Genomic DNA, 24,506 nt, shown 5'->3' on the forward strand with positions numbered 1-24,506 from the left:
TCTTTTCACCCTCCTTACTTCTCTATAAATAAATAATAGTACCACCTCGCTAACCAAACACACACCAACCCAACCCGACCCCCCCAAGAACGCAGCCATGGTGTTCGACGCGGGCACCGTCAGCAGCGGCGGCGCCTCGCCGGCGTTCTTCCCGCCGCCGCCGCGGCAGAACCCTCTCCGCGTGATCCTGACGGCGGCTTTCGCGCGGCAGGTGGCGGTGGGGCGGTGGTTCACGGTGTTCGCGAGCCTGCTGATCCTGACGGCGTCGGGCGCGACGTACATCTTCGGCATCTACTCGCCGGCGCTCAAGGCGTCGCTCGGCTACGACCAGCACACGCTCAACACCGTCTCCTTCTTCAAGGACCTCGGCGCCAACCTCGGCGTGCTCTCCGGCCTCATCAACGAGGTCACGCCGCCGTGGGTGGTGCTCGCCATCGGCGCTGCCATGAACCTCTCCGGCTACCTCATGGTGTACCTCGCCGTGGCCGGGCGCACGGCGGCGCCGCCCGTGTGGCTGGTGTGCCTGTACGTGTTCGTCGGCGCCAACTCGCAGTCGTTCGCCAACACCGGCGCGCTCGTCACCTGCGTCAAGAACTTCCCGGAGAGCCGCGGCGTCGTGCTCGGGATACTGAAAGGGTTCGTGGGGCTCAGCGGCGCCGTGTACACGCAGCTCTACCTGGCGTTCTACGGCGACGACGCCAAGTCGCTGATCCTGCTCATCGCGTGGCTGCCGGCGGCGGTGTCGGTGGTGTTCGTCCACACGGTACGGATTATGCCGTACCCGCGCCGCCGCGGCGGGCAGGAGACCAGCGTCGACCCCTTCTTCTGCTTCCTCTACATCTCCATCGGCCTCGCCGCCTACCTCCTTGTCATGATCGTCGTGCAGCGCCAGTTCGCCTTCTCCCGCACCGCCTACTCCTGCGCCGCCGCCGCGCTCCTCATCGTCCTCTTCCTCCCGCTCTGCGTCGTCATCAAGCAGGAGTTCAAGATCCACCGCGAGCGCCTCGAGCTCGCCGCCGCCGCCCCGCCACCGCACACCATCACCGTCCTCGAGATGTCGAACACCTCCAAGAAAGAGACGGAGCGGCCTTCGTCCCCGGCGCCGGCGGAGCCGTCGTGGGTGAAGGGCGTGTTCCGGCCGCCGGCGAGGGGGGAGGACTACACGATACTGCAGGCGCTGGTGAGCGTGGACATGGCGGTGCTGTTCGTGGCGACGATCTGCGGCGTGGGCGGGACGCTGACGGCGATCGACAACATGGGGCAGATCGGGCAGTCGCTGGGGTACCCGGCGAGGAGCACAAACACCTTCGTCTCCCTCATCAGCATCTGGAACTACGCCGGCCGCGTCGCCGCCGGCTTCGCCTCGGAGGCGTTCGTCGAGCGGTGGCGCCTCCCGCGGCCGCTGGTGCTCACCGGCGTCCTCCTCCTCGCCTGCGCCGGCCACCTCCTCATCGCGCTCGGCGTCCCGCGCGCGCTCTACGCCGCCTCCGTCATCATCGGATTCTGCTTCGGCGCGCAGTGGCCGCTCGTCTTCGCCATCATCTCTGAGGTGTTCGGCCTCAAGTACTACTCCACGCTCTACAACTTCGGCGGCATGGCGAGCCCCGTCGGCTCCTACATCCTCAACGTCCTCGTCGCCGGGAGGCTCTACGACGCCGAGGCGGGCAGGCAGCCCGGCGGCGGCCTCGCCGCCGGCGCCGGCCGCGACAAGGTGTGCCTCGGCGTCGACTGCTTCAAGAAGTCCTTCCTCATCATCACGGCGGCCACCGTGCTCGGCGCGCTCGTCTCGCTCGTGCTGGTCTGGAGGACGTGGAGCTTCTACAAGGGGGACATCTACGCGAGGTTCCGCGACGGCGGCGGCGCCATCGCCGGAGATGGAGGTGACGGCCGGTTGCCGGTGGACCAGCGGCGGCGGCCGCCGCCGCCTCCGGAGGAGGAGGAGTCAACGGCGGTCAACGGAAGGAAGGAGTGAGGAGGAGGAGGTGGGAGTGGTTGGTAGGTTGACTTGGTCAATGATGACGTCATCACCGGTCACTGGTGATATTCTAGTATCTACTCTGCTTTGGCTGCTGACGTGGAATGGAAATTACAGCATTTACAGAAGAGAGAAGGCACAGCACAAAAGCGGCTCTAAATTTGGTTTCACCAAAGGAAATGCAAGTATAAGTTTCTTACTTATTTGCTTTGGAAATTTTAGGTTTGGCGAAATCGCATCGAATGTAAATATGAGTACTATGACAAGTGAATTTTAAACTAGGAGTATATGTATTGTATCCATTACTTATAAAGAGTGAGACATCTTAGGTTTGTAATTGGACATTCCTCTGTTTTAGAGAGAGAGAGAGAGAGAGAGAGAGAGAGAGTAACATTTTTTTTTATTTCAAAGATCAAGCTTGTAAGTTGTACTACAGTTTATGTTCATCATATCCCAATTGGCTGATTTGATAAATTCGGATCATTAAATGTTGCTAGTTAGGTATAAAGAGCTTTCACATTTATTTCTTCGTTTAGGCAGGTACAAAAGACGGGCAAAGGGCATGCTTTTCTAGTTGGACTTACTAACCCGTTTGGAGTACTTGTCGATTTTAATCAAAAGTAGTATATGAACAGTAATTATTATAATTTTTTAGCGATGTCAAAGCGAATGGATTTAAATGTAGTATATTAGTAAAGTACTTTCTATTACAAGTTAATCTAGAGATGCTAAATAATTTGATTGTTTAAAAGATATTACTAGTTAAAATAAAACCGATATTAAAGGCCATCGATACTTTATTAGCTAGAAAACCTCTGCGTCGTCCATTGCATTGAGTGGTCTAGGTGGGGCAAACCCTAGCCATCATCGAGACACCCACCTCCTTCTTTGCCTCGCGTCCACTAGAATAAGCTATTGAAAAAACTGTGCAGCGAGTTAGGACGGCGGTAGCGACAGGGGTCACTCCAGTGGTGACCCCTAGATTCGTTGTAGGCATGCCTAGGGGTGTAAGGGCGAGGACGACTGAGGCATTGCCGCAAGGAGCCTCGTGGGCTCATGCTAGGGGATTGTGGCTGCATGGAGTGGCTAGACGGCAACAAAAGCTTGGCATAGATGCTTTCTGATCTGGCAACGGCGATACTTTGAGTGACATGATTCCTCTTGAGGGAGTTGCTTAAGAGGCTTGCTCTCTCCCTAGTTGTATACTCCAGGTAAAAACCGTGTTTTCAGATCTCTAGATGAGCAACGGCGATGTTTTGGCATCGCGTCCTCCCTAGAGGCGTCGCTTTGGAGGTTCCATTAATTTCTACTTCCTCCATCTTCAAATAGTTGGGCAGACGCTTTTGGAGATAGTAGCGGGATGATCAAGGAGTGAGTGGATCTTCTTCTTTGTCACTCTCTTCCTCTGTACCCCTTTTCGTTAGGAGTGCTTAGAGGATTAGTTTTCAGCTGTTTGGATGTGTTGGTCAGTGGCTCAATGGTGGTTTCGTTGGAGGTATAATAGTGTCCGGTCTCACATAGCAATGGTTGGTGTGGTGCTAGCCCGTTGGTGTATGTAAGCGTCGTCTGTAAGTGGTTGTGGCTTTTTGCTCCTTTTTATTATTTTAGCTTTATATGATTGTAATCTTGTATTTTTTTCTACCATACCGATATAAAATATCACAATGTATGTATAATGTTATTTGTAAAAAAAAATAAATCTAAAATGATAGTTATCTATAGATTATAGTGCTTATGTTACAATTTACTTGATGTAAACACTTCAATTCGTTTGACCGCTCTAGTATATCTTTGGTCGATCCCAGAGTAAAAAGTTGTTTGAAATGGTAGTACTAGGCTACTAGCACTGGTTTCAAACGGTGTTGATAAACTTGATATCCATGCATGTTCATCTAGTACAGTACTGGAGTAAAAGATTAGCAGAACAAAGCCGTACCCTCGGCGGCTCTGCCCCATGTGATGATGGAGAGATGAAGAGAGAAGCAAATCAGCAATGCAGTTGAATGATGATTATTATGGCATCATAATTTCGTGGCAGTGTTCCGGTTGAGAAGCAGGTGAGGCCGTGAAGGACGGAGCAATGTCCGGTTCCTTTGTCCTGTTGATGCCAACCAGTGACGGGTCCAATGCCTAGTCGCGTACCACGTCTACACCAAAAAGACTCCATCTGCGATGGATGGACACACGGACCAGAGTCGCGAGAGGGGATGAAAATAGTCACAAAAAATTCTAGACCGATCGAGTGTCGTTCTCATACAGGTAGAAAATAGCATTATTATCTTATTATTTTTATGAAAACAATAGCGATATGGTTGAAAGTCTTTTATATTTATGGATTTAACTAACGGCTCCAATACGAATAGAAAAACTAAATTTTAAAGGTAGCGTAAAACAAAAATAGTTGGAAACGATATTATTTAAGGAAAAAATATATCAATACGGTTATAAATTTTCATACCATTTTAACGCTGGTACCATTTCTAGTCATATATAAAAAATATTTATTCAAAAAAGGTTTTTTAAGATCGATTTAAATTGATAAATATGGTTAATTCTTAACCAATCGAGCACCGTTTCTAAAGAGAGGATTAGCCTGACCTTTCGTTGCAGCCGTGGTTTATGTCTTGCCTGGCTACGGCCGCAGCAACACTACAACTCCTCCTACCGATTGTGCACCGTGCACCTTCTCACGTGATCCACATCCACTGTGCGAAGCTCCTCACCATCCAAAACGACGTATGCAGGGAACAAGATTTGAGGAGCCAATGGTGGAAATGGGAAGGTTGGACAAGCAAGGACAATATGAAAAGAAGAAAGAAAATTCTGTCGGCAAGGGAAAAGATTTGAAGAGCTGTTGATGCCATATAACTCTCCATATTGTTTCAAGATGCAGCCGGCAAGGAAAAGGATTTGAAGAGCCACTGATGGGATTGGGAAGGTTGGGGAAGAAAGGACAATGAAAGATTGAAAAATGAAATTCTGTTGTAAGGAATAGACTGGGGAGACTGATGAGGCCTGAAAAGTTAGGTACTCCCCATTCCAAAATAAGTTTATTTATGAGTTTTTTATCCAACCTTTGATTGTCCGTTCTATTTAAAATTTTTTATAATTATTATTCTTATTGTTATTATATGATATAGAACATGAATAGTATTTTATACTTAACTTATTTTTTATTTTTTTAATAATTTTTTTAAATAAAACGAATGGTTAAATGTTAAATATAGAAACCCGCAAATGAACTTATTTTAAGATAGAGATAGTAGAAGAAGCGCTGATAGTCAAGGCCACATGGCGTTAAACTGTCCATCTGCTAGATTATCCATGCATTTAGAGCTTATTCTGTTGAAAGGAATTTTAATCTATAGGAATATAAATAAATGCACACACTAATTATTTTTCAAGAGATTTGAATGGATGTAAATTTTCCAGTGTATTCTCTTTATAACTTGCAAGCGGAAAATTTTCTTTCGTTTCTCATATAGTTTATTCCTACAAACCGAATGACACCTATGGCGATTAATTCTTAGGAATTTGTTTGCTTTGTTTTTCCTAAAAAAGCCCAATGAGTCCTTAATGGCTCAAAAGGGATCAAGTAAACTTGCATATTGTCCAATAAAACCACCATTCAAGTGAGCGCTAAACGACATATACATATACACGCACACACATATGTGAATGTGTGTGTGTGTCGTTCAAAAAAAGTGAATGTGTGTGTGTGGTGAAAATCAACTTATCTAAGCCAACTACAAAAAATTTAGATCATGGCATGTCAACTAATCCGCAGAAATAATTTAGATCATGACCTGTCTTTCAAACATCACACATAACCCCAAAAAAATACACTTCGAGAAACACAACTATCGAGTAGCAGCTGCATCAACATCACAGATCACAAGTTCAACAACAGGTTAACATGTCCCAAATGACACCATCACAATTTCAGAGATAGCACAGTACACTAACAGCCTGAATGATAACTGACGAGCGACCAACAAAATGTTTGTAGTTAAAACCCAAGCTAGGCGCCGATTCGATCAGCAGTAGAACATCACGTCCTTGACGTTCTCCTTGATCTGCGGGAGGCGGCGCACCGCCGGTGGCTGGCCGCCGGCCGCCGCCTGGTTGCCGCCGCTGCCGACCGACGAAGCTCCGTCCATGGCGGGGGGCTCATCGTAGTACCTCGCCCGGAATGCTGCCAGGTGAGCATAGTAGGCTGGAGGGACTGCACAAACGTGATGGATGTGTGTTATCTTCAGTATATTTATTTTTCTAATAAGCCAGCACTTCGAGTGTGCCAATTTTATTTAGAGCACTGCTACACGTAGGCCGTGTTTAGTTCCAAAGTTTTTCTTCAAACTTTCAATTTTTCCATCACATCAAAACTTTCTTACACACACAAACTTTCAACTTTTTCGTCACATCGTTCCAATTTCAACCAAACTTCCAATTTTGGTGTGAAACACATCCTACTAATTTTTTATTAACAATCATCTCAACCGTTTGATTTAAATAGATAGAAGTTACAATAAATCTAGATGCACTTATGACACACCAGTGTTAGTAATAAGAATTTAGTAAGAAAAAGTAAGTACGTATAATCGTTCCCTTTTATTAAATATAGCCGAGGAAAAATAAGCAGTGTAAGTATGAAAAATGCATTATCTTTATTTTAAAGATAGAAAAAGAAACAAAGGTAAATTTAGCTCTATGGAAAATAAGCTGTGCAAGTATGGAAAATTTAAAAAGATAGAAAAAAACAAGCTCTAGAAGTATGAAAAATGTGTTATTTCAGCTAGAGCATTAGGATGAAAGCTTACCAACAGAGACAGACCGGGTGCATCGAGCGTAGCTGGAAAATTTCAAGGCAAAGATCAGGTCAGGTTTATGGATGGTACAAATTAACAACGCAAAAGTTGAGAAACAATTCAGAGGCTTACGTGTAACACAAATTGTAAGTGAGCATCTGCAGCTGATCGGCACTAAAACGGTTCTCGTCATGGAGAACGTGGTAGTGGGTTGGTCTGCTTGTTCCCTGGACAGACAAGAGCAATTTCACATCATTGATATTTCAGTCGTCTACAAAGATAAATGGGAAAAAAAGAAATCCACGATGAGCAAAATAAAATTGTTGTGTAAATATATATCTACCTGGATTCCGGCATGGCTGCACAGGTAGAAGTCGAACTCACTAGGGTGGCAAATGTTAGTGTCAACCACGGTTCCTGCATATATACCAGAAAGTGTATCAGACACACAATCTCACACACACACACAGACACACAAACACACACAAAATTTAGAAAAAAAGACAATTACAAAATATTATGTAATACACAATCACAGGCATCACACTAATTATGTGTTTTCTGGTAACAGATAACTAGGATTCATAATTTCATAGGCAAATTATATACCTGGACGAACATTTCCACTTCTGTCCGTCAGATCTTGCCTTCCATGCACCTCAGGGAAGAGCCTTGTGTGGTGCCTCTTCTGGACAACCACAAATGTCACCAGGGGCCTGTATGCTGGGTCCAAAGATGCAATAGCCTTTGAACAAAAAAATATATGAAAATGTCATGAAGCAACCTACATGATAAAAGTGTAGTTACGTACATAATCAAAGATCATTACCTTCTTGATTGCGTCCATCTCATAGAGCAGAACATGAAGGAATTGTCCATCACTTACACCATCCCTGCGTGTGCAAAACATTACCAAATTACAAATAGGTCCAGATTTGGATGCATATTATTCTAAGGAATTATAAAATCCAAGTTTATCTAGGTATCTAGTAATTTGACACAATAGAGACATGATTTGAAGTGGATACCTGTAAAATATTATCCTTTGAGGCTTACGTTTAGCATTCTTACTGTAGAATGACATAAGCAACTCCCTGCAAAAAAAAAAAAGTGAAAAGAGCATCTAAGTTTCAAGCCAAAATGTCATTGCCACTTTCTCAATTTGATCTCAGGACAAAAAAGAAAAACTAACCTGAACATTCCGCCGCATATGAAATTCTTCTTCGAACCTTCAGTCTTCTGCGCTGGAGCATCAGCATTCTGCGCAACTTCAGTCATGGTGAAGAGATCTTGTATAATCTCCTGCCGAGGTGGCTGGGCAGAGACGAGGGCTTTGTACTTGGTGATCTCAGGCCAGTCCATGGAGGCCACCACCTGCGTCACAATGTTAATTTTTTTTAAAAAAATATTTCATCAAAATAAATTCCATTCAATTATCCACTAAAATTTCTTTTAGTTCAATTCATTCAACGATGAAGTAAACAATTTGATGTCAGGAAATGAGAGAAACTAACAGCTGCGATCGACGCCGATGAGTCCTCTCCAGAAGCAGGATGGGTGACATCGGCACCAAAAATTATTGTTGTGTTTTCAAGCCCACCGGGTACAAGAGGTCTCTGAAGAACTGAGTTGCGTCCTCCAGCCTGATCAAGACAGTGTAAACATCTCTCCATTGAACACCTAATTCGTATATAAAACGGAGAGGGAGATTTTTAAGTGATTTTTAAGTGCAGTGGCCACAAACAAAGCTTACCTTGACATTGATTTTGAGTGAGACATTTTCCAGGAACTGCCTGTCTAAGCTCAAGAGCTTGCGGCCTGGCTTGAGGCACTGGGATACTATCCCAAGTTCAGTCTCACACACCCTCTTAATTCTTCCTGCAAAATTGCACAGTTTACTGTGTAAATATATACTGGAAGAGCTTGCAGGCATATTAATTAACTAAGAATGTGTACATACCATAATACCCATTAACATCTGGGAGAATCACAATGAGCAGCTGGAGTTGAGGAGCCCTTGTGTGAATGTTGCTCAGGGCAGCTTCGATGTTATTAGGAGCAGCTGACCCAACCTCTATCTCTGGCATTTCATTGAAAACCTACGAAGACAAACACGGTGTTATATGTGCTGACTAACAATTCAAACTTAAATATATTCATAAGCATAACACAAGCTCACCATGCCAATAGCATTGCATGTATAAACTAGTTCGCCGCATAGTCTGTGCACGGCATCAATATGCATGCGTGAAAAATTCACGCAAGTCCACTTTTGAACCACAGCTCCACCAACCATTTTCTGGGAGAAAACAAACAAATGTGCAAGTGAACAACAGAAAGAAGGCTATTCAAATCTAGTATTGCATATGTTAATAGTTTCGTATTAAAAGCTTTCATGTGTCATCCACTAATTCTTCCAAAATGAAAAGTGTGACATCCACTATATTGCGATCACAAGTTTCAAAGACATGCAATGAGCAGAGCACAACCAATCTCTACAAGGTCGGTATGATGAATTATTTCAAGTAATGTCAAATAATAGTAATAACACAGAAATTATATTGTAAAAAAAATTGTTCAGGGAAGCATTCAACATTGTATCACCTTATTGATCATATTCCATTGCCCAACTCTGGGATTACAAGTTTTCTCCTTTCCAGAGTCATGGTATCTCAGCTGAAACAACGTAAAAGGTCACATAAGTATAAAAATACAGGAGATTAAAAAAAACACCAAAATGAGTTGTAGAATAGCTACCGTGGGCGCAGGCAGCACGCGAGCTGGCATAGTGGCCATCTGATTGGAAATATTAATTCTAAAATCACTCACCACCTTATCAGCCGGGTAGTTGTTGTGTTGAACCATCTATACAATAAATAAATATAATCGTGTTAGATCGTTAGTAGTTATAACACTTTGGATGTATGTTAAAACATCAAAATGTCCCAATCTTTGTTTGATAAATAAATAGGAGTGATGTTTTTTTTCCTCATGACCAAATTAGAATGTTGGATGCATGCTTAACAAAATTCTAAAAGAAGAATGTGGGTTGTCCATTAATTAGGGATGCACCACTTTATGTGTACTACAATAAATGACATGTTTTGAATTTTTTTTGAGTAAATGCAACACATTTGATTAAACATACACACAATATCTAGAATGGTAACACGGGTACCTCATGGCTAAAAGTATCTCGAGATACCAAATTTTACAGTAAAAAAATGTGTACCTTTTAGTACATTATCAAGGATGATAAAATTACCATTATTGATAATATCTCACATAAAGAAAGAGATGCATGGGACTCTTGAAAATTCATTATATAAGCACTAAAAGTAATTACTCTCCTGGTCTACAAAAGATGGGTAATTTTACCGTCCTTGAGAAGGTACTAGAGTTTAGAGGTACCATATTTTTCTAGTATAAAATTTGATACCTCTAGATACAAAGTACCTCAAGGTACCAAAAATTTTAGTGTAAAATTTAGGTACCTTTTTAAGGACCGTAAAATTCCTCACAAAAGAAGGTAATGTCAAATGTCAATATATGTGAGCTGGACACTTACCTCAATGATTTTCTGCTCCCTTTTCTGGGGAGGCTGGCATGTTGCTCTCAGGAGGCCAGTCACTTGTTTGTCATTGAGCTTCTTGGAGTATCTTTGCCCTTCTACAATGGTGCATACCTACAAACGTGTTATATGCACAATTAGTATAATGTATCTGGAATCATGCACAAAAGAAATGCACAATTTACCTCCATTGGCAAATATATAGGGTTAGAAGGGTTGCCGGATTGCAGACAGGGCCAAGACGTGTACTGCAGCCTGTATTTGTACCGCTGCGAGAAGTACTGAATAACAGTCTGGGTAGTTCCATCCATAGAAAAGCTAGAAACAGAAAATGGCAAGATACAAGTTGTGAGTTTAGAAAGTATGATTATAGTTTATAGAGCACATAAGCAAGGGGGAGAAGAGAGGAACAATTACTTCAGCTGACTCAGTGGCTCAGATGTAATCGTAGTGATCTTGTACTTGCTGCTCTTCCCCTGGTGTGTTGTTTCAACACGAACTCCCCGTAGTGCTTTCTTAACCTGGAGAACAAATTTTAAGTAGAATAAAGAAGTCAGTAACTATAGATAAGTTATTGGGTCACACATTTTGGTTGAGAAATTTGTACCTTCAGGCGATCAATGTCAGAAAGAGGCCGCCTAGGGTCAGGGCCATTAGCATTAGTAGGTGTGCCCAGACAATTCTTGACATATTCTACCACGCTGATAGGTTTGAAGAATGGGGTAGAGGATATGTCTGAAAGCACGAGGACCCAATCAAGATTCAAGAGTTAGTAACAATGCTAATAAACCATGCATAAAAAGAGCTGCATAAGTAAATCTTGTGAAAATAAAAATTGAACTGTAAGATGTTTTTGCATGTTCACATTACTTTGTGTCTTACAGTTATGAATTCTTTTTGGTTGTGTGTGAAACATTGTAAAAGTGTTCAATATACTAATGGGGATGCCGGTTTCCATAAAAACCAATGTGCGTGTGTGCGCCTATAAAGGCCTAGCAAACAAAACAAATACTAAATAGGCTTGCTTTGTGTAAATATAAGTTCAACACAACTGAACAAAATTAATGGGAAGTGTTGTCTACTTTGGCAAGAAAGAAAATAAGGAAACCACCTAGCAAAAATGAATGTGTAGGGTGCATATTTTGCCAAAATTTCAATATAGAGGCCCAAATAAAACTGAATTGGATTATTTGTGTCATCAATTATCCGCCCAAAATAAAGAGGTTTTAGAGATGATTATGCACCTATGTTCAATGAGAGTCCCATCTGAGTTGGGCGCAGGCTCTGATAGTATCCTTTCCAGCATTCCAGCCCATCACCAATGTCTTGTCGGCCGAACATAGTGGAGTAGAACGACCGAGAAACGATGACATAGCTGCAAAATGCAAAGATATCAAGAAATCAATCTTATGGTCTAAAACGTTTTTGCCTCCTAAAAAAGTGATTATGACGAAAGGCATCATACTTCAGAGAAGGTGACTCCCTCAGTACAACGTCCAGTGCTTGGATCGTTTGCTGCTGAGAGTCCCTCTGCCGGCCGGCGATGAACTCGTGTAGGTGGTGCAGATCTGCTTGGCCAGCACGTCGAATTGTCACCTTGTACTCGCTTAATTTTCAATTGAAAAGGCAAACATTAAACGGTTCATTAGTTAGTTGGTGCATTCCACAAATAAGTATCGTACCAAGCTAGAGTGCTCAAAATGTGTAGTTAAACATTATCCACAAATAAGTAGTCTAGCATGTGTACTAGACATTTTCCAAAAATAAGTGGCCTAGTTAGAGTGCACAAAATGTAGAAGACATTTTCCAGAAATAAGTAACCTAGCTAGATGTACAAAATGTACTAAACACATATCAGAAAAACAAGAAACCTAGCTAGAGTACACAAGTGTTAGTAAACATTAATTAGGAGTGACAATGCTCACATTTCCCTAAGCTCTTTGCCCAGCTTGATCTTGAAGTCCATGGAGTCGAACGGCAGTTTTCCTGCAGTGTACAGGGCCTTGCTTCCGTCGTAGGCGAAGCTTATGCCACCGAGATGCGACTCACGGTGCAACCTGGCCAGCTCAGACATCACTACCCTGTTGATGCGCCTGGTCTTTGGTGGGGGACTCAAACTCACCTGAAAAAAAAAAAGATGCATGCAGTCTAATCGTCAAAAAGGATAGGAACGACTAGGATCGCTAACAATGAGTTATAAACCAACTATAAAACTTACCTAAAAGAGAGACAAACAAAAGTAATGTTCTCATACAAAAGCTAGATCTACACATGTTTCAAGATATGTGTTAAATTCATAGTGAGAGAAAAAGGGAGTAGGGAAAAATTTGAGCTAACCATAGCTAACCTATTATACATGTCAGGGCTGGCTCTGGGCCTAGGCGAGTTGTGCAACCGGCTAGGTCCCAGAGCAGAGTGGGGCCATCACTCTAAGAGACGCATTTAACTCATGCTCGTTGCATGCTACAACAATAGTACAAGCTACAACCTTTTTGACCCACTTACTCTCTCTCATCACATTGTTCACCTCCAGCTCGGCATCAAGGCTAGCATGGTATTTCTAATAGCCAGTAGCTAGCGTAGTATTTGTACTTGCTCTTACCTGTTCTCAGTCCATAAATTGACAAGTTTCATCCTTTCAATCTTTCACTTTCTACTCATTAATCCAATTTTCTTTTTAATGAGGGACATTTTGGTCTTTTATTGTCACTAAATGTTCCCACTCACCAATACAACTTTTCTACAAATGAGAGACATTTTGGTCTTTTGTTCTCATTAAATGTTCCTACCCACCAATACAAGTTTGCTATTCACGAGAGGTATTTTGATCTTTTGTTCTCACTAAGTGTTCCTCAAGATACGAGGGATATTGGTTTATTTTAGGACAAAGGGATATATGCTAAATGTCAATCACTTTTTCCCATGGTTAAGATTGCTCAAAGATTCGTGTGGGCTCTATAATAATCTAACCCTAATCCTCCATCTCACTCAATCCCCTTATACCCTGCGCGCCGTCACCCCCACCCTCCCTCCCTCATACCCCTCACGCCGCCACCTCCACCCCCACTAATCCAACTTTCTTATTAACGAGGGGGTATTTTGATCTTTTTATTCTCACTAAATATTCCCACTCACCAATACAATTTTTCTATTAACGAGGGGTATTTTGTCTTTTTTTCACATTAAATGTTCCCACCCAATAATGAGGGGTATTTAGGTCTTTTGTTCTCCTCAGGATGCGAGGGATATTGATTTATTTTAGGACAGAGGGCACAAAGGGGGTATATGCTAAATGTCAATCACTTTTTTGGATGGCTAAGATTGCCCGAAGATTCGTGCATGTCTAACCCTAATATCCCCCCTCTCACTCCCTCCCCTCATCCCCGCGCACCGCCACCCCTACCCTACCTTCCTCAAACCCCACGAGTTCTCCGTCAAATTCCGCCGCCACTATTATCGTCTTCCTCAAGTTTGCCACCGATACCCCTGCACGCCTCTCCTCTACCATTTCCCTCACCTCTCCTAGCTAGTCCGATGAGATTCCTCGCCACCAACATCAAATCACCGTTCTCCTTCTCCCATGCGGCTGAGGCTGCGCCGCCTCGGTCATCCCTCTAAACCCAAAGATCCCCCTTCTTCCACCACATGCACACCACCCAAACCCCTACTTCAGGGCACAAATAGCAAAGATGAAAGACACAGGAACTCTACTAAGATCTCATCAACCGGGCAACCACACAGTGGACCAAGACCCTTTTCCTCAATCAGCAACCAGATCAACTCTGCACAGATGCACGAGGCTACTACCTAAGGATTCAGACAGAGATGTGGTGATAACAACAAAACCGAGCAACAGCGAGAGACCGAAGTACTAAAGGTCTAAAGCCACGATTTAGCCGCGAGAGCTGAGTTGATGATGGATACCGAAAATGAAGCAAGCACGGCACATGGCCCCTCTGCGGAGCTTTCGCCCAAAACGGCAACCCGAAAACTACCGCGTGTATACAAGATAAAGGTAAAAAAAAAAAGAATGAGAAGATGATGAAGATAAAAAATAATACTCCACCAGATGTAGTACTCCAGTACACTGTAATCTAATACTGCTAGAAGTATACGAATCGCTTGATCGATTCGTGAATCGCATCGCAACGAATTTATTCTACTAGTCTACGAGGGATGAAAGCGATTTACTAGAGATATAATCGCAACGAAAGCGAAATGAAAGGGGAACTGGAAGAACGAGTAGGGTTAATGTAGCTAGGGGAGGCTTACGTCGTAGAGGTAGATCATGTCGTTGTCGGAGACGCGGACGAGGAAATGGTTCGCGCGCACCACGATCCTCTCCCCCACCGTCCCGAACCCCGGCCGCGACGGCGGCGCGACGCCCTTGCTCGACACCGGGATGGGCGCCGGCGGCGCCGCGGGGCGGCCGCCGCCCGCCACGACAGCCAGCTGCCTCCCAACGTCCCTCGCGAGGGCAGAAACCGCCGCGGCTGCCGGAGGAGGCTGCGCCGCCGCCGCTGGCTGCGCTGACGACGACGACGCCACCGCGGGGATCTGGACCGCGGGAGTAGGAGTACTCCGAGCAGCAACAGCAACCGGACCAGGAGTCGACGCCGCCGGAGCCGCGGCCATAGCAGGGCGAACGCCATCTCCGCCGCCGCCGCCACGGCCACGGCCGCGTCCGCCGTCCCCGCGCCCGCCGCCGCCGCCGCCTCCAGATCCTCGACCAACGACACCACCAGCAGCAGGGGCAGGACCACGGCCGCCCCCGTCGCCGCGGCCGTAGCCCGGCTGCTGCTGCTGCTGCTGCTGCGGGTGGCCGCCTCCCCTTCCGCCGCCTCGCCCACCGGCCGGGCCGCGCCCTCTACCGTCCCGCCCACCGAGGGGCCCGCGCCCTCCTCCGACGAGGCCGTCGCCGCCGCGTGACGCCATGAGAGGCAAAGAGGGTTTTGTCTGGGTGGGAGAGTAAGCGGAGGCGAGGTCGCCGAGGCAGAGAGAGAGAGAGAGGGTTGATGAGACAAGGAGAGGAGAGAGGCGGGGCTATTTATAGCCGGGGCGGGTCAAGCCGTGGGTCCCACGAGGGATTTTTGGAAAGGATCGGCCCGCTTTTGGTGGCACTCACTGACAGGTGGGACCCACTCTCGCGGCGGATGATCGGGCCCACCCGGCTGTGAGTGAGTGGGCGGCGCGGGCGCGCTGATTGCGGATGAGCGGGCGAATTGAGCGGTTGCAGCCATAGCATTGTGGCTCTTACTACCGTCTAACGGAAATACAGAAAGAAATCAACCAAAGAAAAGAAGGGAATCATAGAACTGTCTATATAGAACATCGAACTAGGGAGATTAAGGCTTATTGATCTTGTGATATACTCCCTCCGTTTTGAAATATTTGACGCCGTTGGCTTTTTTAAACATGTTTGACCGTTTGTTTTATTAAAAAAATTAAGTAATTATTAATTCTTTTCCTATCGATTCATTGTTAAATATATTTTTATGTAGGTATATAATTTGACATATTTCACAAAAGTTTTTAAATAAGACGAACGGTCAAACACGTGCTAAAAAGTCAACGGTGTCAAATATTTTGAAATGGAGTGAGTATTGTTGTTCAAGTTAAAATATAGTAACAATCTCCTCTACTTCTAAATATTATTTAGTTTTTTTTGCTTGTATTTATATGGAGCAAACGGCTAAAAGAAAGAATATATCTCGATATATTATAGTACATTGTGATTATACCATGTGCAATTCTCGTAACATTTTGATTTGTGGTATACCATCTATGGTATAGTCTCTTTTTACGAACGGGATATGCAACACTCATCTACCATGACGTCTCCTCCTACGCGTTAAGTGCTTGTGGACCCAACGACCGTGTGCCTGGTGCACCTCTCACGCGTCACAATGTTTTCTCTCAAATGGTTTTTTTTGACCTCGGGACCCGCATCATAATGTTTTCTCTCAAACAACTCTTTTGGCCTCGGGATGTCCGCTTGACTGAGCCAGGTGGCCAGTTTGTCTGGAGCACAGGCATATATATGCCTATTGAGATAAGTGGGCACAAGAGACGTCACGAGAATATCACCACCTGTCTTTCAGATGAAGATTAATGAGTGCAAAATCAGTGAATTAAAAAGTAACATGAAACTTGATGGATTATTCCTTCTCTAATTGGCTCTTACTGTCTTATGAAAGGAAATCATCAAAAGAAAACAAGGTAATCATAGACATAGATAGAACATGAAACTAGGGAGATTAACGCTTCAGTATTGAGATTGACCATGTGATATTGTTTTTCAAGTTAATATGTATAACAATATTCTCTACTTTCTAAATATTAATATTTTGCTAGTATTTCATAGGGAGCAAACAACTACAAAGATAGAATAAATCTAGATATGTTATAGTATATTATGATTATACGACGTGTAATTTATAACATTTTTTTTCATGGTATACCATATATGGTATAGCCTCTATCTACGAACGGGCCGTAAAATGCATCTATCATGGCGTCTCCTCCCACGCATTAAGTCCTTGTGGGCCCAACGACGGTGTGCCTGGTGCACCTCTCGCGCGTCACAACGTTTCCTCTCAAACGGCTCTTTTGACCTCGGGATGTCCGTCTGACCTGCGTCACACTGTTTTCTCTTAAACAACTATCTTGACCTCGGGATGTCCGCTTGACCGAGCCAGGTGGCTAATTGTCTGGAGCCCAGATGTAGATATATATGCCTATTGACATAAGTGGGCATAAGAGACGTCACGAGCACATCACCACCTGTCTTTCAAGATGAAGATTAATAAGTGCAAAACCAGTGAATCAAAAAGTAACATGAAACTTGATGAACTATATATTCCTTCTCTAATTGGCTCTTACTGTCTTACAGAAGGAAATCAACAAAAGAAAACAAGATAATCGTAGATATAGATAGAACATGAAACTAGGGAGATTAACGCTTCACTATTGAGATTGACCATGTGATATTGTTTTTCAAGTTAATATGTATAACAATATTTTCTACTTTATAAATATTAATCTTTCGCTAGTATTTCATAGGGAGCAAACAACTACAAAGATAGAATATATCTAAGCAAACAACTACAAAGATAGAATATATCTAGATATGTTATAGTATATTATGATTATACGACGTGCAATTTGTAACATTTTTTTTCATGGTATACTATCTATGGTATAGCCTCTTTCTACGAACGGGCCGCAAAACGCATCTATCATGGCGTCTCCTCCCACGCATTAAGTCCTTGTGGGCCCAACGACCGTGTGCCTGGTGCACCTCTCGCGCGTCACAACGTTTCCTCTCAAACGGCTCTTTTGACCTCGGGATGTCCGTCTGACCTATGTCACACTGTTTTCTCTCAAACGACTATCTTGACCTCGGGATGTCCGCTTGACCGAGCCAGGTGGCTAGTTGTCTGGAGCCCAGACGTAGATATATATGCCTATTGACATAAGTGGGCACAAGAGATGTCACGAGCACATCACCACCTGTCTTTCAAGATGAAGATTAATGAGTGCAAAATCAGTGAATCAAAAAGTAACATGAAACTTGATGGACTATTCCTTTTCTAATTGGCTCTTACGGTCTTACGGAAGGAAATCAACAAAAGAAAACAAGGTAATCGTAGATATAGATAGAACATGAAACTAGGGAGATTAACGCTTCACTATTGAGATTGACCATGTGATATTGTTTTTCAAGTTAATATGTATAACAATATTCTCTACTTTCTAAATATTAATCTTTCGCTAGTATTTCATAGGGAGCTAACAGCTACTAAGATAGAATATATCTCGATATGTTATAGTACATTACGATTATACACGTGCAATTTGTAACATTTTTTTCATGGTATACCATATATGGTATAGCCTCTTTCTACGAACGGGATGTGCAAAACGCATCTAAATGACGTCTCCTCCCACGCGTTAAGTGCTTGTGGGGCCAATGACCGTGTGCCGGGTGCACCTCTCACGCGTCACAATGTTTTCTCTCAAATGGCTCTTTTGACCTCAAGATGTCTGTTTGACCCGTGTCACAATGTTTTCTCTCAAATGGCTCTTTTGACCTCGGGATGTCTGTTTGACCCGCGTCACAATGTTTTCTCTCAAACGACTCTTTGACCTCGAGATGTCCGCTTGACCGAGCCAGGACACCAGTTGTCAGGAGCCCAAGCGTAGATATATATATATATATATATATATATATATATATAGGCAACATATCCTATGCACACAGGCCCTCATGTGCACACCAACTAAAAAATGTCACCAAAAAATCTAGAAAAAATCATACATATACTTTCAATTGTATTACACCTAGGGTTAAAATCTTAATGTCAAATTCATTATATTTTAGCCGTAACAAAAAGAACAAAAGATCTGACAGTTTTAAGGTTGCAATTTTGTCAGAATTTTATCTTTTTTGTTATTCTCTATGTAAAATGAATTTGAAGATGCGACTTTGCACGTAGATGTAATACTATTGAAAGTACATGTATGAATTTTCCTAGAATTTTTTGTGATAATTTTTAGTTGGTGTACACGGTGTGTACACGCGAGGGCCTGTGTGCATAGGATACGCCTATGATTATATATATATATATATATATATGCCTATGATTATACGACGTGCAATTCTCATAACATTTTGATTCGTGGTATACCATCTATGGTACAGTCTCTTTTTGCGAACGGGATATGCAACACTCATCTACCATGACATCTCATCCCACGCGTTAAGTGCTAGTGGACCCAACGACCATGTGCCTGGTGCACTTCTCACGCGTCACAATGTTTTCTCTCAAACGAATCTTTTGACCTTAGGATGTCTGTCTGACCCACGTCACAATGTTTTCTCTCAAACGACTCTCTTGACCTCAGGATGTCTGCTTGACTGAGCTAGGTGGCCAGTTGTCTGGAGCCCAGACGTAGATATATATGCCTATTGAGATAAGTGGGCACAAGAGACGTCATGAGCATATCACCACCTGTATTTCAAGATGAAGATTAATGAGTGCAAAATTAGTGAATCAAAAAGTAACATGAAACTTGATGGATTATTCCTTCTCTAATTGGCTCTTATTGTCTTACGAAAGGAAATCAACAAAAGCCAAGGCAATCGTAGACATAGATAGAACATGAAACTAGGGAGATTAACACTTCACTATTGAGATTGACCATGTGATATTGTTTTTTAAGTTAATATGTACAACAATATTCTCTACTTTCTAAATATTAATCTTTATACGAACAGGATGTGCAACACATATCTATCATGACGTCTCCACCCTCGCGTTAGGTGCTTATGGGCCCAACGACCGTGTGCTGGTGCACCTCCCACGCGTCACGGTGTTTCCCTCCAAACGACTCCTTTGACCTCGAGGTGTCCGCTTGACTGAGCTAGGACACCGGTTGTCTGGAGTCTACGCATAGATATATATGCCTATTTAGATAAGTGGGTACAAGAGATGCCACGAGCATATCACCACCTGTCTTTTGAGATGAAAATTAATTGATACAAAATCAGTGAATCAAAAAGTAAGATGAAACTTGATGGCTTATATCTTCTCTATTTGCGGTTGACCATATTATCAATTTTCCATCCACGGCATAGCCTTTCATTACGTGTGGGATACCTAACACTTCTTTTTTTTTCGACATAGCAAGCTTTGCGTGTATGAAAACATCAACTATCAATAATATAAATTAAATGGCTTTGTTAGCGATGAATAGACTAGGGATAGTGTCTATCTGAATTGTAACTATAGAGTAAATTGCACTGGTGTTACACGAGCTTGCGAGGTGGGTGCGATTTAATACATGAACTTGTAAATCGCTCATATCGGTGCATAAACTTGTCTAGTGTGTGCAAAGTAAAGCCAAACAAACATGTCGTAACTAACTAATTTCACTAAGTTAGACAATGATGAAGATGCTATGTAGGCTTGCATGCCAAGATGATGTTACTTAAATATGCATATGTTCAATCAAACATATAATAAGTCATGTTAATTACACATATTAAAAATGTATACAGAAGGAGTATGCAATGGATACAAAATAATAAAAGAACAAGATAACTACAATATGTACAAAGGTTAATTATTCACACATACAACATATCTCATGCCCTCATGTAATCATGTGTGCACGTGTGACATTCTATATATAATCAGACTTACTCAGCATGATTAATCACAATACATTGTTTCGGACTAGTTACAAATTCCATCTATCATAATGAGTATTTCGTAAGTTTATATATCGCCAACGCAATTTACTCGTGACTATAATACGGTGAACTACCAAACAATGTGGCCCTCTTTAATTTCTACTCGTGGGAGTCTTCAACGATATCACTTCCAAACAACATATATATATATAGCTTCTTTTTAATATGTGTGACACACAAGAAGTCAGCATGTGTCCTCAATGACATTTCACATGTGAAATGTCCACAACACACACACCTCAGTGACATCCCTCAACTTGTGCGTGGGACACAATGTACCAGCTCCTGCAATGCACGCCTCCTCCCAAAGCGTCGAACGCCCGTTGGCCCTACCTGTGTGTCGCGAAATCCGTCTCGTTTCCATATCAGCTTCGGTGAAGTCGGCGGTGACTCGCCGCCGCGCGCGCGCGCGAGCCCGCCGTACTCCGACGCCGATGCGGACCGCGAAGCCGAAGCCAAGTCGGTGGATCGATCCATCAGCCGATAATCAAATTGATCGGAGAATCCACCACGAAAGAACAAGAGATCGAATTAAGCAGAAGAAGTCGTACCTCGTCGATCGAGAGGTTTGAAGCTAAGCTTCTCGATCCCTGCTAGCCATGGCGCCGCGGCGGCGGGTGAGGCTCATCTGCTCCGCGGTGTCGCTGGCGCTCTACACCGCGTTCCTCGCCTTCTACCTGCTCTGCGCCACGGGGAGGTCGTTCCGCGGCGTGGTGCTCGGGCCCGGCGCCGGCGGCGTCCCGCCGCACGTGGAGCTCGCGTGGAAGCTTGCAAACTGGGTGGCCGTGCTGCTGTGCTGCGTCGTCTACGCGTACCTCGTGTCCTCCATCGTCGTCTCGTGTCGCCGCTCCGGGAAGCCGGCCGCCGCGCCGGCGGGGCTCCCGCCTCCTCCCGTGCAGATGGACATTTGTTAATTTGAAGTGTAGTACTAGTAGTGTTTGCAACTGCAATTAAGCAATGGCGGAGCTGAACCGGATAAATTTTAATATAACGAGTATCCCTCCGTAAAAAAAAAATCCTATCCTATCTAGAGACATGCGTGTCCAGGTTCATAGCTAGGGTTTATTTTTTTTTGACCGAGTAGTACTTGTTAAAGAAATTTCATCATTAATTTACTTATGAATATTAAAATTTAATAGAGTTTTTGCACATGAGCCCGGGCAGCTATGGCTCTGTCAATCTGTCATTGCAACTACAAGGGAAATACAATAGAGTAAGCAGCCACCTATTAGATGCCTATACATGTTATTTCCATATCATTAAAGATAATATAAAAATTAACTGAGTCATTAATTTTTGTTTCTATGTGGGTCAAGCATTTGTTCTCTCTCCTATTCTATTTACCAATCACAGATACTTTTTTCATGTGTGCCCACCTCAAATTTCTCTCATCTAATCTTTTCACCAATCATAAACATCTCTGGCAGGCACGCGCCCGTGCAGAACCATCGATAATTTAGTCGACCAATTCTCTCTCTTCACAACCTTTTTCTTTTAGCAATGTAGAAAAACTTGTATCAGCAAGCTAATAGTAAGTAGATTTTTTTTTCTATTACAGTTACCCAATTGTGGTGTAATGCAAAAATAACTGTAGTGTAATGACAGGGAGCTCATAGATGAATGTAATTATTGGAGTAAATTTTCCCCACCATACATGCTTACGTGGCTTATAAAACGTTATGTGTCTATTTAATCAGGAACACTAATTGCTCCATTATTGTGTTGGGAACAAAATGGATAGACTAATCATTTCATTCCAATATTCTGTGATGCTATCTACAAGAGGATATCACATATACTATACATCGAAGGGCAAAAGATAATTGACATCTAAAACTTTTAAAATTCTGAGAACCAATTCTGTATCAAAATAAATTTATAAAATGTATAGTAAGTAGATTTCAAGGCAAAAAAAGCATAGTGATGCTCTCCCGCATAGAAGTTTTGTAATTCGATTGGGCCTTAGCTTATGCGTTCTATATACAGTTAGATCGAGCTTGATTTGTTAGCTAGTGTGTCTGTATATATTGGCCATTTTTGTTTTGTTTCCTGTAGGCTCTTTCTTTCTGTTTCTAGCACAATAAATTTCCATGAACTTGTTGCCCTGTTAAAAACGGTCTATTGGTTTGCTTAGCAAATCATACCTCTCATTCATCAAACTATAAAAATCAAGAGGCCATGGGCTAACAAATTAAACTATTACAACCTTATTGTTCAACAAAAAGAAGAAACATAAGACCTATAAACAAAGTAAATAAAGATGCTCCGATCCATATCCTTCGCAAGAGAAAAATGAGTTCACACTGGCATACCATTTTTTTCTTGATTTGTGTAGGAATTGAACTGAATCCTATAAAATCTCTTTAGAATTTTTGAAGTGACAAATCTTACACCTACTATATAAATGTGAAAAAAAAATCAATTATAGATCCCAAAGAGTGATAATAAATCCTATAGTGTCAAACTAAAAATGGCACATGATTAATTTTCATAGGGATTCCTTTTCCCCAATTTGAACATACCCCATTTTTCTTGGAACTTCTGAAATTTCCCACCAAAACACACTGGTGGAGAAACCATCTTTACTCCCGATTTATGGATTACGAATCCGGGACTAAAAATCCCCGGGTGAAATAACCGGGAGTAAAGATCGATCTTTGACTAAAGAGAGGGATCTTTAGTCCCGGTTAATGCTACCAACCGGGACTAAAAAGAGGATAGGGGCAGTCCCGGTTGATCCATTTTCTTTTTATTTTCTCCCAAATCGAGTGGGATGTATATACCCAGATCAAACAACAAATCCCCAAATCGAGTAGGATGCATATACCCAGATCAAACAACAAATCCCCAAATCGAGTGTCATGCATATACCTAAATCAAACCCCAAATCTAAGTAACATCACAAATACAAATCCTAAGTTACTTACACACAAATCAAATACATCACAAATCTTAAAAGAATTACACACAAATCAAATGCATCACGGATCAATTATACATCTGTCAATCACATTATAAAAAAAAAGATATACATCTGTCAATCACATTATAAAAAAAGAGAGAGGAGAACCGGCTGGCCGCGCTTCCGCCCTATGCGTGGCCTGCCGCCCGAGAAGTGGGGAGGGGATTCAGAGGAAGTGGGGAGGGGACTCGTTCTCGCTTTACGCAAAAAGTTCGAACCGGAGTTAACAGTGACCGGACAACCGTCCTTATAAGTAGCTGCCCCTCAGCCAGAACTAGCGAGGTGGTACTACAGCTAGCTACAGTACCGCGCAGTACTGTAGCGCTGTTGCTGCTCTGCTCGCTTTGCTGCTGGGCCGCATGCATGCATGGGCCAAGGCCCATGGCCTGCTGCTGCTAGCTTTCTTTCTTTTTTTTAGGGTGTTACATGGGATGAGTGAGGAGAGGAGGAGATAAAAGTCAGAACTTATTAACTGATCCTTCCGTGCGCCTCGGTCCTCTCGATCTCGCGCGGCGCATGCCGATCTTTTTTCCCGGTTGGTGTTACCAACCGGGACTAAAAATCAAAAAGTAGCTCTAACCTTTTGAACCGTTTTTTAGTGGAACCGGAACTATCGTGAATTTTGGCCGATCGACCAAAAATGGTTTCTCCACCAGTGACCGATATTAACTTACATTCGCAAAAAAAATATTCTGAAAACAAATCCTCTCACAAGTCATACCCCCCTCCAAATTCCATTTCATTTCCTACATTATACAGTCGATTGTCAATCTTGACTCGATGAGATGCTAGCTCCATCCGGGCATGAAAGCGAAAATATGCTAACAAAATTCGATTAAATGGATTCCCACCCCCCCCCCCCCCCCTCTCCCTTTTTTTGTAGTGTGGCTGAAACTGAAGATTCCGATTTTCTAAAAGGATTGAGGAAAATT

At 43.2% G+C, this 24,506-nt stretch overlaps 2 protein-coding genes across 2 annotated transcripts; one reads left to right on the top strand and one right to left on the bottom strand.

The window, feature by feature from the left end:
* LOC127780865 (protein NUCLEAR FUSION DEFECTIVE 4-like) lies at positions 1-2,346 on the top strand. Its single transcript, XM_052307840.1, has one exon. It carries the CDS (start codon positions 98-100, stop codon positions 1,970-1,972), a length of 1,875 nt encoding a protein of 624 aa, XP_052163800.1. The 5' UTR covers positions 1-97; the 3' UTR covers positions 1,973-2,346.
* A 3,401-nt stretch (positions 2,347-5,747) lies between these two features.
* Positions 5,748-15,354, bottom strand: LOC127778437 (protein argonaute 14). Its single transcript, XM_052305038.1, has 22 exons — positions 14,627-15,354; positions 12,280-12,476; positions 11,820-11,960; positions 11,599-11,729; positions 10,962-11,089; positions 10,772-10,875; positions 10,540-10,672; positions 10,352-10,468; positions 9,541-9,648; positions 9,388-9,459; positions 8,963-9,082; positions 8,744-8,882; positions 8,537-8,661; positions 8,298-8,426; positions 7,976-8,157; positions 7,812-7,877; positions 7,613-7,676; positions 7,393-7,528; positions 7,127-7,200; positions 6,916-7,010; positions 6,796-6,827; positions 5,748-6,200 (listed from the first exon to the last, which is right to left on the bottom strand). Exons 1-22 carry the CDS (start codon positions 15,287-15,289, stop codon positions 6,013-6,015), a joined length of 3,144 nt encoding a protein of 1,047 aa, XP_052160998.1. The 5' UTR covers positions 15,290-15,354; the 3' UTR covers positions 5,748-6,012.
* Between the last annotated feature and the right edge of the window lie 9,152 nt (positions 15,355-24,506).

Source organism: Oryza glaberrima, chromosome 7 (genome assembly GCF_000147395.1).
Source record: "Oryza glaberrima chromosome 7, OglaRS2, whole genome shotgun sequence".
NCBI classification, from domain to species: Eukaryota; Viridiplantae; Streptophyta; class Magnoliopsida; order Poales; family Poaceae; genus Oryza; species Oryza glaberrima.

Coding starts and splice junctions, on each gene's coding strand:
- LOC127780865 (XM_052307840.1), top strand. CDS start 98: ATGGTGTTCGACGCGGGCACCGTCAGCAGCGGCGGCGCCTCGCCGGCG.
- LOC127778437 (XM_052305038.1), bottom strand. CDS start 15,289: ATGGCGTCACGCGGCGGCGACGGCCTCGTCGGAGGAGGGCGCGGGCCC. Junction 10,469..10,539: donor CTATATATTTGCCAATGGAG/GTAAATTGTGCA, acceptor ACACGTTTGTAG/GTATGCACCATTGTAGAAGG. Junction 8,427..8,536: donor CACTCAAAATCAATGTCAAG/GTAAGCTTTGTT, acceptor TGTCTTGATCAG/GCTGGAGGACGCAACTCAGT.